The sequence below is a fragment of the Mandrillus leucophaeus genome, unplaced genomic scaffold (assembly GCF_000951045.1).
Source record: "Mandrillus leucophaeus isolate KB7577 unplaced genomic scaffold, Mleu.le_1.0 Scaffold377, whole genome shotgun sequence".
NCBI classification, from domain to species: Eukaryota; Metazoa; Chordata; class Mammalia; order Primates; family Cercopithecidae; genus Mandrillus; species Mandrillus leucophaeus.
In genome coordinates, this window is record NW_012103998.1 from 1,067,215 (window position 1) to 1,080,705 (window position 13,491).

General features: G+C 40.3%; 1 protein-coding gene across 3 annotated transcripts in view; it reads left to right on the forward strand.

Moving 5' to 3' along the window:
- Positions 1 to 13,491, forward strand: part of NTN4 (netrin 4) — a 133,037-nt gene that overhangs the window by 102,679 nt on the left and 16,867 nt on the right. For all 3 annotated transcript variants that reach the window (XM_011990315.1, XM_011990314.1, XM_011990316.1), the window contains exons 6-7: positions 5,277 to 5,490; positions 6,176 to 6,291. In XM_011990315.1, the coding sequence (XP_011845705.1) occupies positions 5,277 to 5,490; positions 6,176 to 6,291 (330 nt within the window). The remainder of the gene's footprint in view (positions 1 to 5,276; positions 5,491 to 6,175; positions 6,292 to 13,491) is intronic.

Consider the following 13,491-nt stretch of genomic DNA (forward strand, 5'->3'; position numbering starts at 1 on the left):
TCGGGGCCTCTATTTCTCCAGCTTCTGTTCTCACAAAAGTCACCAATGACCTCCTGATTGACAGGCCTATTGTCCATCGTATGTGACTTGAGCATTCTGCATTGTTCGACACTGTTAACTGCTTGAAACTTTCTCATCCTTTGGCTTCTTTTTTTTTTTTTTCTCCTCCTTCTCTACCTTCTCCTTAGTAATCTTTTTGCAAGTTATTGCTCCTCCAACTGCCAGTACCTATGGATGTTTCCACCATGTTCTATCCTTGATCATCTTCTCACTCTACACACCGTCCCTGGGAAGTTTCATCTAGCCCTCCTAATTTCAACTGCCGTTGGGTGACAACTCTCAAAACTTTATTTGTGACCCCAACTTTTCTCCTAAGTGTCAGAATATTTCCAGGATATATTTAAGATAGCCTGTAAGCATCTCAAGCTTAGTGTGTTTGATCCTAAACTCATTCTTTTTCCGTTCCTTCCCTATCTCCACCCTCAACATGGATCTATCTGCCCCAACTTTCTCCAGTCCTCTCTTCTAAATCTTTGTGAATAATGTCACTAATCATTCAGTTTCATGAACTAGACACCTGAAAATCTTCCCCAACTTCTATTTGTCCCTCAACAACTCTTTCTTCCTCTTCCAGATGGTCTCCAAACCCTATCTATTCTAACTTTAAAAAATAAGTTTTTTGTATCCAAACTTACCTCCCATTCCCACACCTACTGTCTTAGTCATTTCCTTGCTGTCTTTCTTTTCTTTGATTATGCTGCCACCAGCCTCTCCCCACTCTAGTCTATACAATGCCTCCAAAGTGTCTGTCAAAATTCAATTTTAACCATGTCATAATTCTGCTTTACAACTTCTTATGATTCATTATGCCCATAGGACAAAATTCAACCTCCAAAGCTAGGCATTTCCAGAACCTGGGATCCTATCACCATCTGACCTGACTCTACAGCTTTTCTTCTGCCTCATCTCCTTCAACTGCTTTCCACTCAGTGTCCACTCAGGCACACTAAACTTCTCACATTCCCCACATGGGCCACGCCCTTTCACATAGGATTCCCACAGCCTGGAATGTCCTCCAGGTCAATTCCACAAACGCTGATTAGGGCATCTATGATGTACTAGACACTGTTCTGGGGCCCCAAAAATAAAAATAAGAAGATAAAGATCCTCTGTCAATGAATTCAGACTCTAGTAGTAAGGATGACAAGCATATCAACAAATAATTTTTTTAAGAAGCTGTTTGTGGCTGGGCGTGGTGGCTCATGTCTGTAATTCCAGCACTTTGGGAGGCTGACTCAGGCAGATCACTTGACGTCAGGAGTTTGAGACCGGCCTGGCCAACATGGTGAAACTCCATCTCTACTAAAAATACAAAAAATAGCCAGGTGTGGTGGCGGGCACCTATAATCCCAGCTACTTGGGAGGCTGAAGCAGGAGAATAGATTGAACCCGGGAGACGGAGGTTGCAGTGAGCCGAGATTACACCACTGCACTACATCCTGGGCAATAAAGCAAGACTCCATCACAAAAAAAAAGAAAAGAGGCTGTTCACTAAATTATTTTTACATGGAATGTCTCAAACAGATTTAAGGCTGCAAACTTGTTAAATTTTATAATCGTTTGCTTTTCAAAGTGAAGCTCAGAAATACTTAAAAATAGCTGTAACATTCACATTAGGAAAGATGATGTTTATTCTAGTTGTATTTTTATGGTGAAATAAAATCCTTTTCCAGTGGAAAAAATAATAATAATGATGCACTGTGATAGGCACAAAATAGAAATATATGCAAAGAGGCAGCATAGAGGAGAGAGTACCTAACTGTCTGGAGGGAGTGGGACAAGAAAGCCTGTCAGAATCTAGATGGACAAGGTGGGGAAAGGCCACACAGGCTTGGCCAAGGGCCAGGGGCACTGAGGCATCAGAGAGCGTAGCATTTCCAGGATGCAGTAAGAGCTCCCACACAATGCAGAAACGTAAAATGCAGTGGGCGTGAACGGTACACCCAAAAATGGCTAAGACGGTCAACTGTATGGTATGTGTTTCTTACCACAATTTATTTATGAAAAATTTATTTTAAAAAGATGCACTGGGGAAAGTGTCTAAAGATTGAGCTGGAATCAGCATTTGCCTTCCTTGCCCTCCTTTTCTTTTCTTTCTTTTTTTTTGTTTTTGTTTTTGTTTTTTTTTTGAGACAGAGTCTCACTCTGTCACCCAGGCTGGAGGGCAGTGGTGCAATCTCAGCTCACTGCAACCTGGGCCTCCCAGGTTCAAGCGATTCTCCTGCCTCAGCCTCCCGAGTAGCTGGGACTACAGGCATGCACCATCATGTCTGGCTAGTTTTTGTATTTTAGTAGAAATGAGGTTTCACCATGCTGGCCAGGCCGGTCTCGATCTCCTGACCTCAAGTGATCCACCCACCTTGGCCTCCCAACATGCAGGGATTACAGGTGTGAGCCACCACACCCAGCTCCTTGCCCTCCTTTTCAACTTGCAAACTCCTATTCATCTTTTACAATCTGGCTCAGATCGCTAAATGACCCCTCCTTTGTGGATCCCACCTGATTCCCTCAGCCTGTGTTGCCTTCACCTTTCCTCTGTGTTCCCACGGTGCTTTATGTATACCTCTGTTACAGCACATCACATGGATGCAAATCTTTTATTTACTTCTCTGTTTCCCCCACAAGACTGTAAGTTCCCTGAGGACTGGCACCATTTCTGAGATAGACATAGATCCTATATCTCTATAAGAATTATCTGACGGGCACAGTGGCTCACACCTGTAATCCCAGCACTTTGGGAGGCCAAGGCAAGAGGATCACTTGAGCCCGGGAGTTCAAGACTGCCTGAGCAACATGGTGAGACCCTGTCTCTACAAAAAAAAAAAAAAAAAAAAATTAAAAACTAGCCAGGTGTGGTGGCACATGCCCATAGTCCCAGCTACTTGGGAGGCTGAGGTGGGAGGATCTCTTGAGCCTGGGAGGTCGAGGCTGCAGTGAGCAGTGACGTGCCATTCCACTTCAGCCTGAGTGACAGAGTGAAAGAAAAAAAAAGAATTATCTATTGGATTAATTTACTATGAATTAATAGTAATTTATTACTATTCTCTAAAGAAAAAAAGAATTATCTATTGGATTAATTAATTTACTATTAATCATGTACCAGACATCATTAACTGCTTTGGATGCATAATCTCTTTTTATCCTTACCACTACATGAGGATAGGTCCCATTTTTAGTTTCATTACAGATAAGGGAACTGAGGTGAGAGCCTAGGTATCTTGCTCAAAGTCTTACAGTTAGTCAGTAGTGGAGATTTGAAGCCAAACTGATATTTTAAAGGAAAAATAATCAATAAAAGAAGTTTCCAAGGGGAAACATGAGAGAACAGGGTTGAGAATATTTGTTGAGAAGGTGCAGCATGAAGAACTGGCTTCTTCAGTGTGTGACTGCATGAACTCTCTGTGAGATGTAGATACCACAATAAGGAAAGAAAGATTCAGGAAAGTTATATTTCTCGCCTGAGGTCACAGAGGCTCTGGGACGCAGAGCCGTCAATCGAGGTTTCTCCCAGTGTTTCTCACTTGATTCTCAGAGAAAGCAGTGGGAAGATGAAAAAGATTTTGAAATGGAGAAAAGACTTTCCAGAGGACCCTACCAGCGAATTAGAATCAGACTAAGTGGGTAGGTTGATTGAGAAGCCTAGGGAATTTCTGAGACAGCCACTGTAAGAAATATTATTATTTTTTTAAATCCAGGTAAAATTGAATAAATAGAGTTGATGGGCCAGGCACAGTGGCTCACGCCCGTAATCAATGCCAGCATTTTGGGAGGTCAAGGTGGGCAGATCGCTTGAGTCCAGGAGTTTGAGACCAACCTGGACATGGTGAAACCCCATCTCTACAAAAAACAAAAAAATTAGCTGGGCATAGTGGCGTGTACCTATAGTCCCAGCTCTCTGGGAGGCTGAAGCAGGAGGATTGCTTGAACCCAGGAAGTTGAGGCCACAGTGAGTGGAGATAGCACCACTGCATTCCAGCCTGGAACAAGAAAAGACCCTGTCTCAAAAAAGCAAAAATAGAGTTGGTGAGCATTGGTTTGGAGATAAAACTGAAGTTAAGGCTCATGAATTTGTGATAAGCCCAAAAAGCACATTTCACACATACATATATGTGAAAAAAGTGTGTCTGTATGTCTGTATACAAACACACACACACACACACACACACACACACACACACACGGTCAACTATTTTTGCCATCCCAAGAACAAAGAAATGACTGCAGGTTGTCAAACTGAGCAATAAGCAATTCTGGGAGTAGGGAGAGGGCTAAGGAGAAGGACTTTTGATTAGTATTAAGGACTTGTGGCCGGGCACAGTGTCTCACACCTGTAGCCCAGTACTTGGGAGGCCAAGGTGAGAGGATTGTTTGAGGCCAGGAGTTTGAGACCAGCCTGGGCAACACAGCAAGACCTTGCCTCTACAAAAAAAAAAAAAAATTTTTTTTAATTAGCCGGGCATGATGGTGCCAGCTTGTAGTCCCACCTACTCGGCAGATTAAGGCAGGAGGATCGCTTGAGCTCAGGAGGTTGAGGCTGCAGTGAGCCAAATGGGGATACCACTGCCCTCTGGACTTGGTGATAGAGTGAGACCCTCTCTCAAAAAAAAAAGAAAGAAAAGCTCCTCAAAAGAGCTGCTGTTCACATGCTCGAATTCCTCTACTCCCATTCTTCCCTGAATCCTCTTCCACTGGGTTCCATCTCACTGTGTATTACACTGAAACTCCTCCTGTGAAGAACAGCAGCAGCCTTCATGCCATTCAATGCAATACTCCATCACATGCCCCATCTTCTTTGACCTTTCAACATCTGCCACAGCCGATGCAGCCCTCCTTCTTGAAACCTTCTTTGTTTGGCTTCCAGAACACTATACTCTCGCGATGTCTTTTCCTTTCTTACTGAATCCTTCCACTCTGTCTCTTTGCTGGTTCGTCCTCATCACCCCAACCAAAGGGCATTCATATTTCATGCCTTCCATATTAGGATAAATTATGTGTTTATTTTTGCAGCAGACATGCTTTTCTGATTATATCTCGCTTATCTGTCATTTAATTAGCTTTCATTCTCTGAGCATACACTCACTGGCTAAAGGAGGAGTCTCGGAAATATGCTGTGTGGTAAAGGGAAGCCACTTGGGGATGGTCAAACCTAATGTTCACACAGGTGATCTACAGTCACTCATGGTCCTTGCGTGTCCTCTCTGTCCTCTCTATTGTAGCATGTTCCTGCCATCCAGTAGGATCAGCTGTCCTTCCTGCCAACTCAGTGACCTTCTGCGACCCCAGCAATGGTGACTGCCCCTGCAAGCCTGGGGTGGCAGGGCGACATTGTGACAGGTGCATGGTGGGATACTGGGGCTTCGGAGACTATGGCTGTCGACCATGTGACTGTGCGGGGAGCTGTGACCCTATCACTGGAGACTGCAGCAGCAGGTGAATGTGCATGGCTCTTGCTCTCAGCTGCATGTATTTCAGACTCTTTTGAAAACCTATAGTGATTGGAAAATCTTGCATTCTGTTAATGAAGCAAAAATATATTTGCACATCCCTTTTACAGAATTTTTGTCAGACCAGGCACAGTGGCTCACACCTATAATCCCAACACTTTGGGAGGTTGAGGCAGGTGGATCACTTGAAGTCAGGAGTTCGAGATCAGCCTGCCCAACATGATGAAACCCCATCTCTACTAAAAAAAAAAAACAAAAAAAGATTAGCTGGGCATGGTAGTAGGTGCCAGTAATCCCAGCTATTCAGGAGGCTGAGGCAGGAGAATCACTTGAACCTGGGAGGCGGAGTTTGCAATGAGCCAAGATTGCACCATTGCACTACAGCCTGGGCAACAAGAGTAAAACTCTGTTTTAAAACAAAACAAAACAAAACCAAGAATTTTTGTCAAATTACAAACTCAAGTAATTTGTTCTTGCAAGATTCTAGAGATCATCTAGTTCATTTTGTGGAATAAATTATTTGTCTTCACAATAGTTCCTTATTGTGGAATATTTCTGGAAAAAGGAAAAATGGGAAGGTAGAAGATAAGGTTTAAATCTCTATAGATTCATTTCTATACAAGTTCTAGAAAATTCCTCAATATGTTCTTTATCATTTTCTATTTTGTTAGCAACACAGACATAGACTGGTATCACGAAGTTCCTGACTTCCGTCCCGTGCACAATAAGAGCGAACCAGCCTGGGAGTGGGAGGATGCACAGGGGTTTTCCGCACTTCTACACTCAGGTGAGATGGATGTAACCAGGCGTCGTATTTTCAGGTCTGGTCTTGTGTAACAGTGATATGTGACAAACTGAGGTCCAGCTTTTGGATCCTATGAGGGGAACACTTTAGTTCTGGGGTTTAATGGTGTAATAAAATAGTGACCCCCATAAACATGAAACTGTGAAATATAGTTAAGGGGTATTTTAACACATTTCTGTTTGTTTTCTGATGATTAGAGTGATATATGTAGTTGGTATAGAAAATTTGGAAAATGTAAAACATCATAGTAAAAAAAAAAAAAAAAGTCACCAAAAATTTCATTATTCCACTGTTAATACTTTGGTATGTTTTTCTCACTCTAAAACACAGTTAAGAGCCTACTGAGTGGGGTGAGTATAATCCCAGCATTTTGGGAGGCCAAGGCAGAAGGATTGCTTAAGCCTGAGAGTTCAAGACCATCCTGGGGAACATAGCAAGAGTTATCTCTACAAAAATGAAAAGCCCAGTGTGTTGGCACACACCTGTAGTCCCAGCTACTTGAGAGGCTAAGGTGGGAGGATCACTTGAGCCGTCAAGGCTGCAGGGAGCTGTGATCATGCCACTGCACTGCAGCCTGGGTGACAGAGCAAGACCTTGTTTCAAAAAAGAAAAAAAGAAAAGTGCCTACTGAATACATTAGGTTTGGAAATGTACAGATCCATTGAAAGGAAAAATATTCTTAGAAACGTAGCTTAGCTTAATAGGTACAAAGCAAAAGCCAGATGTGAACTCCTTATATTTATAGCTTTTTTACAATTAGAAAGCAAAAGTAATTTTACAAACTAAATATAAGCCAAATAATGAAGCCAAAAAATTCAAATTAATGACATTAACTGAATATGAAAAATGATGTGTACCAAAGCCAAAACACTGCTCACTACATAAATAAAGCTCTTTGAGTTTACTCAATATGGGCTCCTATTTCTTCTGACTCAATTTCCCTATGATATTGTTCTGTTTCTTCTTTTAAAGGGCATGCCATGATGGTGGTATGAATTCTCAGTTTTTTGTGTTCATCTTGCCCCTATTCTTTTCTTGTAGAAAAGCAAGTTATTGTATTTAGTGCTGACTTGTTCCTTAACACGAACTCAAATGTGGGCATGAAATCTTGTGTCAACACTTGGATATAAAGTGCTCACCAAATGCTCCAAATTAAACTCACAGCAAGTTAAATATATTTTATTATGAAACATTACAAATAGTAAAAATGTTATGCGATGAGCACCCATACACACACCTTCAAAGGGTTAGCAAATCACACACTTTGCCATAATTGCTTCATATTCTCATTTAAGTTATAAAATGTTACAGATGCTTTTGAAGTCCCTGATGTATCAGACACAAGCCCAGTTGCCTCCCTTTGTCCACAGAATAACCATAATGGTGGACTTGGTGTTGATCATCCACTTTCACGTTTTTACTATTTTATTACTTATATATATATTGAGTATTTCAGAATTCCATGCACATCATGACATCTTCTCTACTCTTTTAAAATGTTTTTGGTAGCCAGGCTTGGTGGCGTGCACCTGTAGTACCAGCTACTCAGGAAGCTAAAGCAGGAGGATCACTTGAGCCCAGAAGTCTGAGGCTGTAATGCACCATAATAGCACCTGTAAATAGCCGCAGAACTCCAGGGCAGCATAGCAAGAGGCCATCTCTGAAATGTAAATAAGCAAAACATTTTTTACCTGTTTATGTAGTGTTTTGAGGTTTATCCATCTCAAAAAAAATTCATATAAAAGCGGTTATATGAATATACCATTTTTATTCTCTCATTTGTTTGCCATTTAGGATATCTCCAATTTCTAATTTTCCACCATTATAAATAACACTGCCCTGAATGTTCTCTTGTATGTGACTTTGTGCGCTTGAGAAGGTGTGTCACCAGGCCAGGGGCTGGCAAACCGCAGCCCTCAGGCCAAGTCAGCCACCTGCTTTTCTATAGCTTGCGGGCTGCTGCCCTAAGAGTGGTTGTCACAGTTTTAAATGTTCACAGTTTAAATGGTTATAGAAGTACCTGTCTTTATTCTTGGCCATTCAGGTTTCCTTTTCCGTGAATTTCCTATCTGTAATTTTCTTACTAATTTGTAGTAGTTCTTTATAAATTTATTCATTCCTCCAACAGATACTTCTTAAGTACCTCTGTCATGTGGTAGTACTGTAAATAAAGTAAGTGAACAAAACAGATTAAATCCCTGCCTCTGTGTCTCCTACCTTCTAGTGAAGGAAAACAGCTAATAAACAAACAAAATATTTAGTATAATAAATGTTTAGTATAATAGAAAAATAATGCAGGGACAGGGGATAAGATATATTTTAGAGGAACATACTTTTAAATAAGGTGGTCAGGGTAAGCCCTATGAAAGTGACATTTGAGGGGGAAAAAAAATCTAAAGGAGGTAAGAAAGATAGCTATACAGTTGGCAGGGGAAAGGGAGTTTAGGCAGAAGATATAGCAAGTCTTTAAAGCCCTGAGGAGGAGTTCAGGAAACAGCAAGAAGGCCAGTGTGGCTGGAGCAGAGTAAGCTGGGAAGACACGTGGAAGAGGAAATGTAACGAGGCTGCAGAGGCCACTGTGAGGACCTTGGCTTTCACCTGGTTCTCATTTCACCTGGATGGAAGCCATTGGAGCATTTCAAGCAGAGGTGTGGCATTTAGAGTAACACCAGTCAGCATGGTTGTGTGTTCTCCCTAGTCACATTCAGCGTTGTGGATGTAGGCATACACAAAGAGATGACTTTAAGCTGGATTGAGGTTTTTCCAAGCGAGAATGAGGCAAGAGGGCAATAACTGCTCGTGGAATTTAAACTGGGTAAACAGGGATATGAGGGTGAAATGAGGTAGGATCAAGGATTATAGGGTTTCAAAGGATGGTTGAAGTTGGACGCAAGCTAGGATAGGATGTAGAGGTCAAAGAATGGGATGCTTGAAATTGAGATTGGAAGAGTAGCAGTTACTGATAATGGCGATGTCTAAGATGTGGTCATGGGAATGAGTGGCTGAGGCCATTATTTGTAATGCTACCTTATCGTATATCAAGTGTCTATATATGAATGGATCTGTATCTTGTCTTTCTATCATGTTTCATGAGCCAACACCACAATATATTATTATAGTTTTATAATGAGTCCTGATATCTGATATGGCAAGTCCCTTCATTACATTGTTCTTTCTTAAAATTATCTTAGCTATCAGTTCTTTGCCTTTTGTGTGAATTTTAGATTAAGTTTATTAAATCCCACAAAAGCCTCTGTTGGGATTTTTATTGCAATTGCATTGACTTTATAGATCATTTTGAAAAAAGTGATAGCTTTGTAATATTGAGTAGTCCCAGACGTGAAGATACCTTTCTATATATTAAGGTCCTCTTTAAGGCCTTTCAATAGCATTTGTCACTTTTCTCCAAAATGGTTTGACCTATCTTTGATTAGATTTACTCCTAGATACCTTTAGATTTTATTGCTATTGGGAAAGTGTTCTTTACCTGAATTTTTAAAATGATATAAAGGAGTACTCTGTGTGTGTGTGTGTGTGTGTGTGTGTGTGTGTGTGTGTGTGTTTTGAGCTTGTATCCAGCGACTTTGCTGAACTTGTTTACTGATTCCAGTGTGTATGGATTATCTTGGATTTTCTAATGTAGGCCATCATGTTATTGACAAATAAGGACAGTTTTGTCTTACTTATATCGTTCTCATGCCTCATTTTTTTTGACTCCAGTACAATGTTTTCCCAAATTTGATGGAAATAGTTTGAAATTTCACCACTATAAAACTTGACATTGATTTTTGATAGGTAGCCTTTATCAAGTAAATGTCATTCTCTTCTATTTCTAATTTTATTATTAATGAGTTTTGTGTTTAGTTGAATGCCTTATCTGCATCTTTTGAGAAAATCAGACAGTTTTTCTCCTGTAATCTATCAATGTGGTATTTGAAAATAATTTTTTTCTGCTATCAAACTATTCTTTTTTTTTTTTAACTTCTGGGATACATTGTGCAGAGTGTGCAGGTTTGTTACATAGGTATACATGTGTCATAGTGGTTTGCTGCACCTATCAACCCCTCATCTAGGTTTTAAGCCCTGCACACATTAGGTATTTGTCCTAATGCTCTCCCTCCCCTCATCCCCCACACCCCTGATACTCCCTAGTATGTGTTGTTCCCCTACCTGTGTCCGTGTGTTCTCATTGTTCAACTCCCACTTATGAGTGAGAACATGTGGTATTTGGTTTTCTGTTCCTGTGTTAGTTTACTCAGAATGATGGCTTCCAGCTTCATCCATGTCCCTGCAAAGGACACGAACTCATCCTTTTTTATGGCTGCATAGTATTCCATTGTGTATATGTGTCACATTTTCTTTATCCAGTCTATCTTTGATGGGCATTTGGGTTGGCTTCAAGTCTTTGCTATTGTAAATAGTGCTGCAATAAATATACATGTGCATGTGTCTTTATAGTAGAATGATTTATAATCCTTTGTATATGAACCCAGTAATGGGATTGCCAGGCCAAATGGTATTTCTGGTTCTAGCTCCTTGAGGAATCACCACACTGTCTTCCACAATGGCTGAACTAATTTACACTTCTGCAAACAGTGTAAAAGCATTCCTATTACTCCACAGCCTTGCCAGCATCTGTTGTTTGCCAGAATGGCAATTATTATCAAGCATTCTTTTAGTCCTAGGATAAGTTTTATTTGCTGCGATGTATTTTTATTCATACATTGCTGAATTTGATCTGCTAGGGATTTTGTCTTTTATTTGTTTATTTGCTTGCTTAGGATTTTCGTATTGATGTTTATAATTGATATTGGTCTATAATTTAATGTATTGCATTGTATATTCGAGTAAGTTAGGAGGTCCCCTTACGCACTATGTTTTTTTTCTACTCTCTGCAATTATTTATATAAGAATAGAATCATCTGTTACTTGAATTTTTGTTAGAATTTATCTACAAAACCATCGAGACACAATGTCTATGAGTAGATGAAAGTATTACTGATTCGACATCTGTCATGGTTATTAATTTGTTTTATTTGTGATTTGGTATTGGTAATCAAAGTTTTCTAGAAAATTGCCAATTCTTTTTTTTTTTTTTTTTTTTTTGAGGTGGCGTCTCGCTCTGTCACCCAGGCTGGAGTGCAGTGGCACAATCTTGGCTAACTGCAACCTCTACCTCCCGGGTTCAAGCAATTCTCAGCCTCCCAAGTAGCTGGGACTACAGGCACGTGCCACCACGTCCAGCTAATTTTTTTGTACTTTTAGTAGAGATGGGGTTTCACAGTGTTAGCCAAGATGGTCTCGATCTCCTGACCTCGTGATCCACCCACCTCACTCTCACAAAGTGCTGGGATTACAGGCGTGAGCCACCTTGCCCAGCCACCAATTATTTTAATTAAAAAAAATTGTATTGGCATAGAGTTATACATAGTATTCACTCATAATTTATTAAACCTTTACTCAATCTGTCCTTAATCTTCTTTTTGTCCCTAAGCTTATCTGTGTCTTTTTCTTATTGTCTTATACTGATCTTAATTTGCTTTTCTCAAAGGTTAACTTTTGGTTAACTTGATCAATCTATTTAATTTTTCTTTATTTCCCTAATTCTGCTCTTATCTTTATTATTTCTTTTTTTATGTTTTCTTTAAGTTTACTTTTTTATTCCTTTTCTACCTTTGTGAGTCCAGTGATTATTAACTCGTTTACTTTTAGTCTTTCTTATTTTTAACAAGTTCTCTTAAGGTTATACATTTCCTTATAAGATCTCTTTATCTGGATCCCATTGGCCTTTATATGTAGTATCTTCATTATCATTCAAGTTCTAATGTTTTTCTAATTACCATTAAGAATTTCTCTTTAATCCATTGAGTTGTCTAGGATATTTAATTTTTCAAACATTAGAGTTTTAGAATTTTTTTTTTACCCGGGGCTGGGCACGGTGGCTTACACCTGCAATCCCAGCACTTTGGAAGGCTGAAGTGGGTGGATCACCTGAGGTCAAGAGTTGAAGACCAGCCTGGCCAACATGACAAAACCCCATCTCTACTAAAAAATACAAAAAAATTATCTGGGTGTGGTGGCACGTGCCTGTAATCCCAACTACTTGGTAGGCTAAGGCAGGAGAATCACTTGAACCTGGAATGCAGAGGTTGCAGTAAACTGAGATCAGGCTATTGCACTCCAGCCTGGGTGACAAGGGAGACTCCATCTCAAAAACAAAAAAAACAAAAAACGGTATTTTTTTACTGATGATCTCTAATCTAATTTCATTGTATTGTATCTATTCTTTGAAAACCAGGAGGGCAACTTGGATTCATTTCTAGGTGACTTAAGGACTAGCTACATAATTTGCAGGACTAGATGCTGGCTGAAATGCAGAGCCCTTTTTAAGAATTTCATCAAATGGCCATGAATAATAGTTTGGGATTTTGTGTATGTGGTTGGTTTGTTGTTTTTCCCCAGCCTCCTTTCATTAGCAAGGAGAGCCTTACCCAATCTCTGTCTTTAAAAAGTGAGTCTGGCCGGGCACGGTGGCTCACACCTATAATCCCAGCACTTTGGGAGGCCAAGGCGGGTGGATCATGAGGTCAGGAGATGGAGACCATCCTGGCTAACACGGTGAAACCCCGTCTCTACTAAAAATACAAAAACTTAGCTGGGCGTGGTGGCGGGCGCCTATAGTCCCAGCTACTGGGAGGCTGAGGCAGGAGAATGGCGTGAACCCGGGAGGCGGAGCTTGCAGTGAGCCGAGATGGTGCCACTGCACTCTAGCCTGGGCGACAGAGCCAGACTCCGTCAAAAAAAAAAAAAAAAAAAAAAGTGGGTCTCACTGTGATCTCTTTTTTTGTCATATTAACTCCTTTGTATCTGAACTCCTGACCGCTGCTGCCTCATTCTGAAAGCAGATCCCAAAGACCTATTATTTCATAATCCATCCCCTGAATGCATATTCATTTATTTCTTTTCTTTTTAAAAAATTTTTTTAATTCAAGAAGTATCAACAAACTGAAAACATTCATTTCTAGTCCACAGAGATGCATATCTAGTTTTTGATGTAGGCTATGTCTTTTTCCATCCTTTATCTAATATTGCTATATGCTTGGAGCTCAGGATGTGCTAAAGTATGAATTCACAAAGTTGTGTTGATTGAGAATGTCTGTGATAGTTTTCCCGACATTTTAT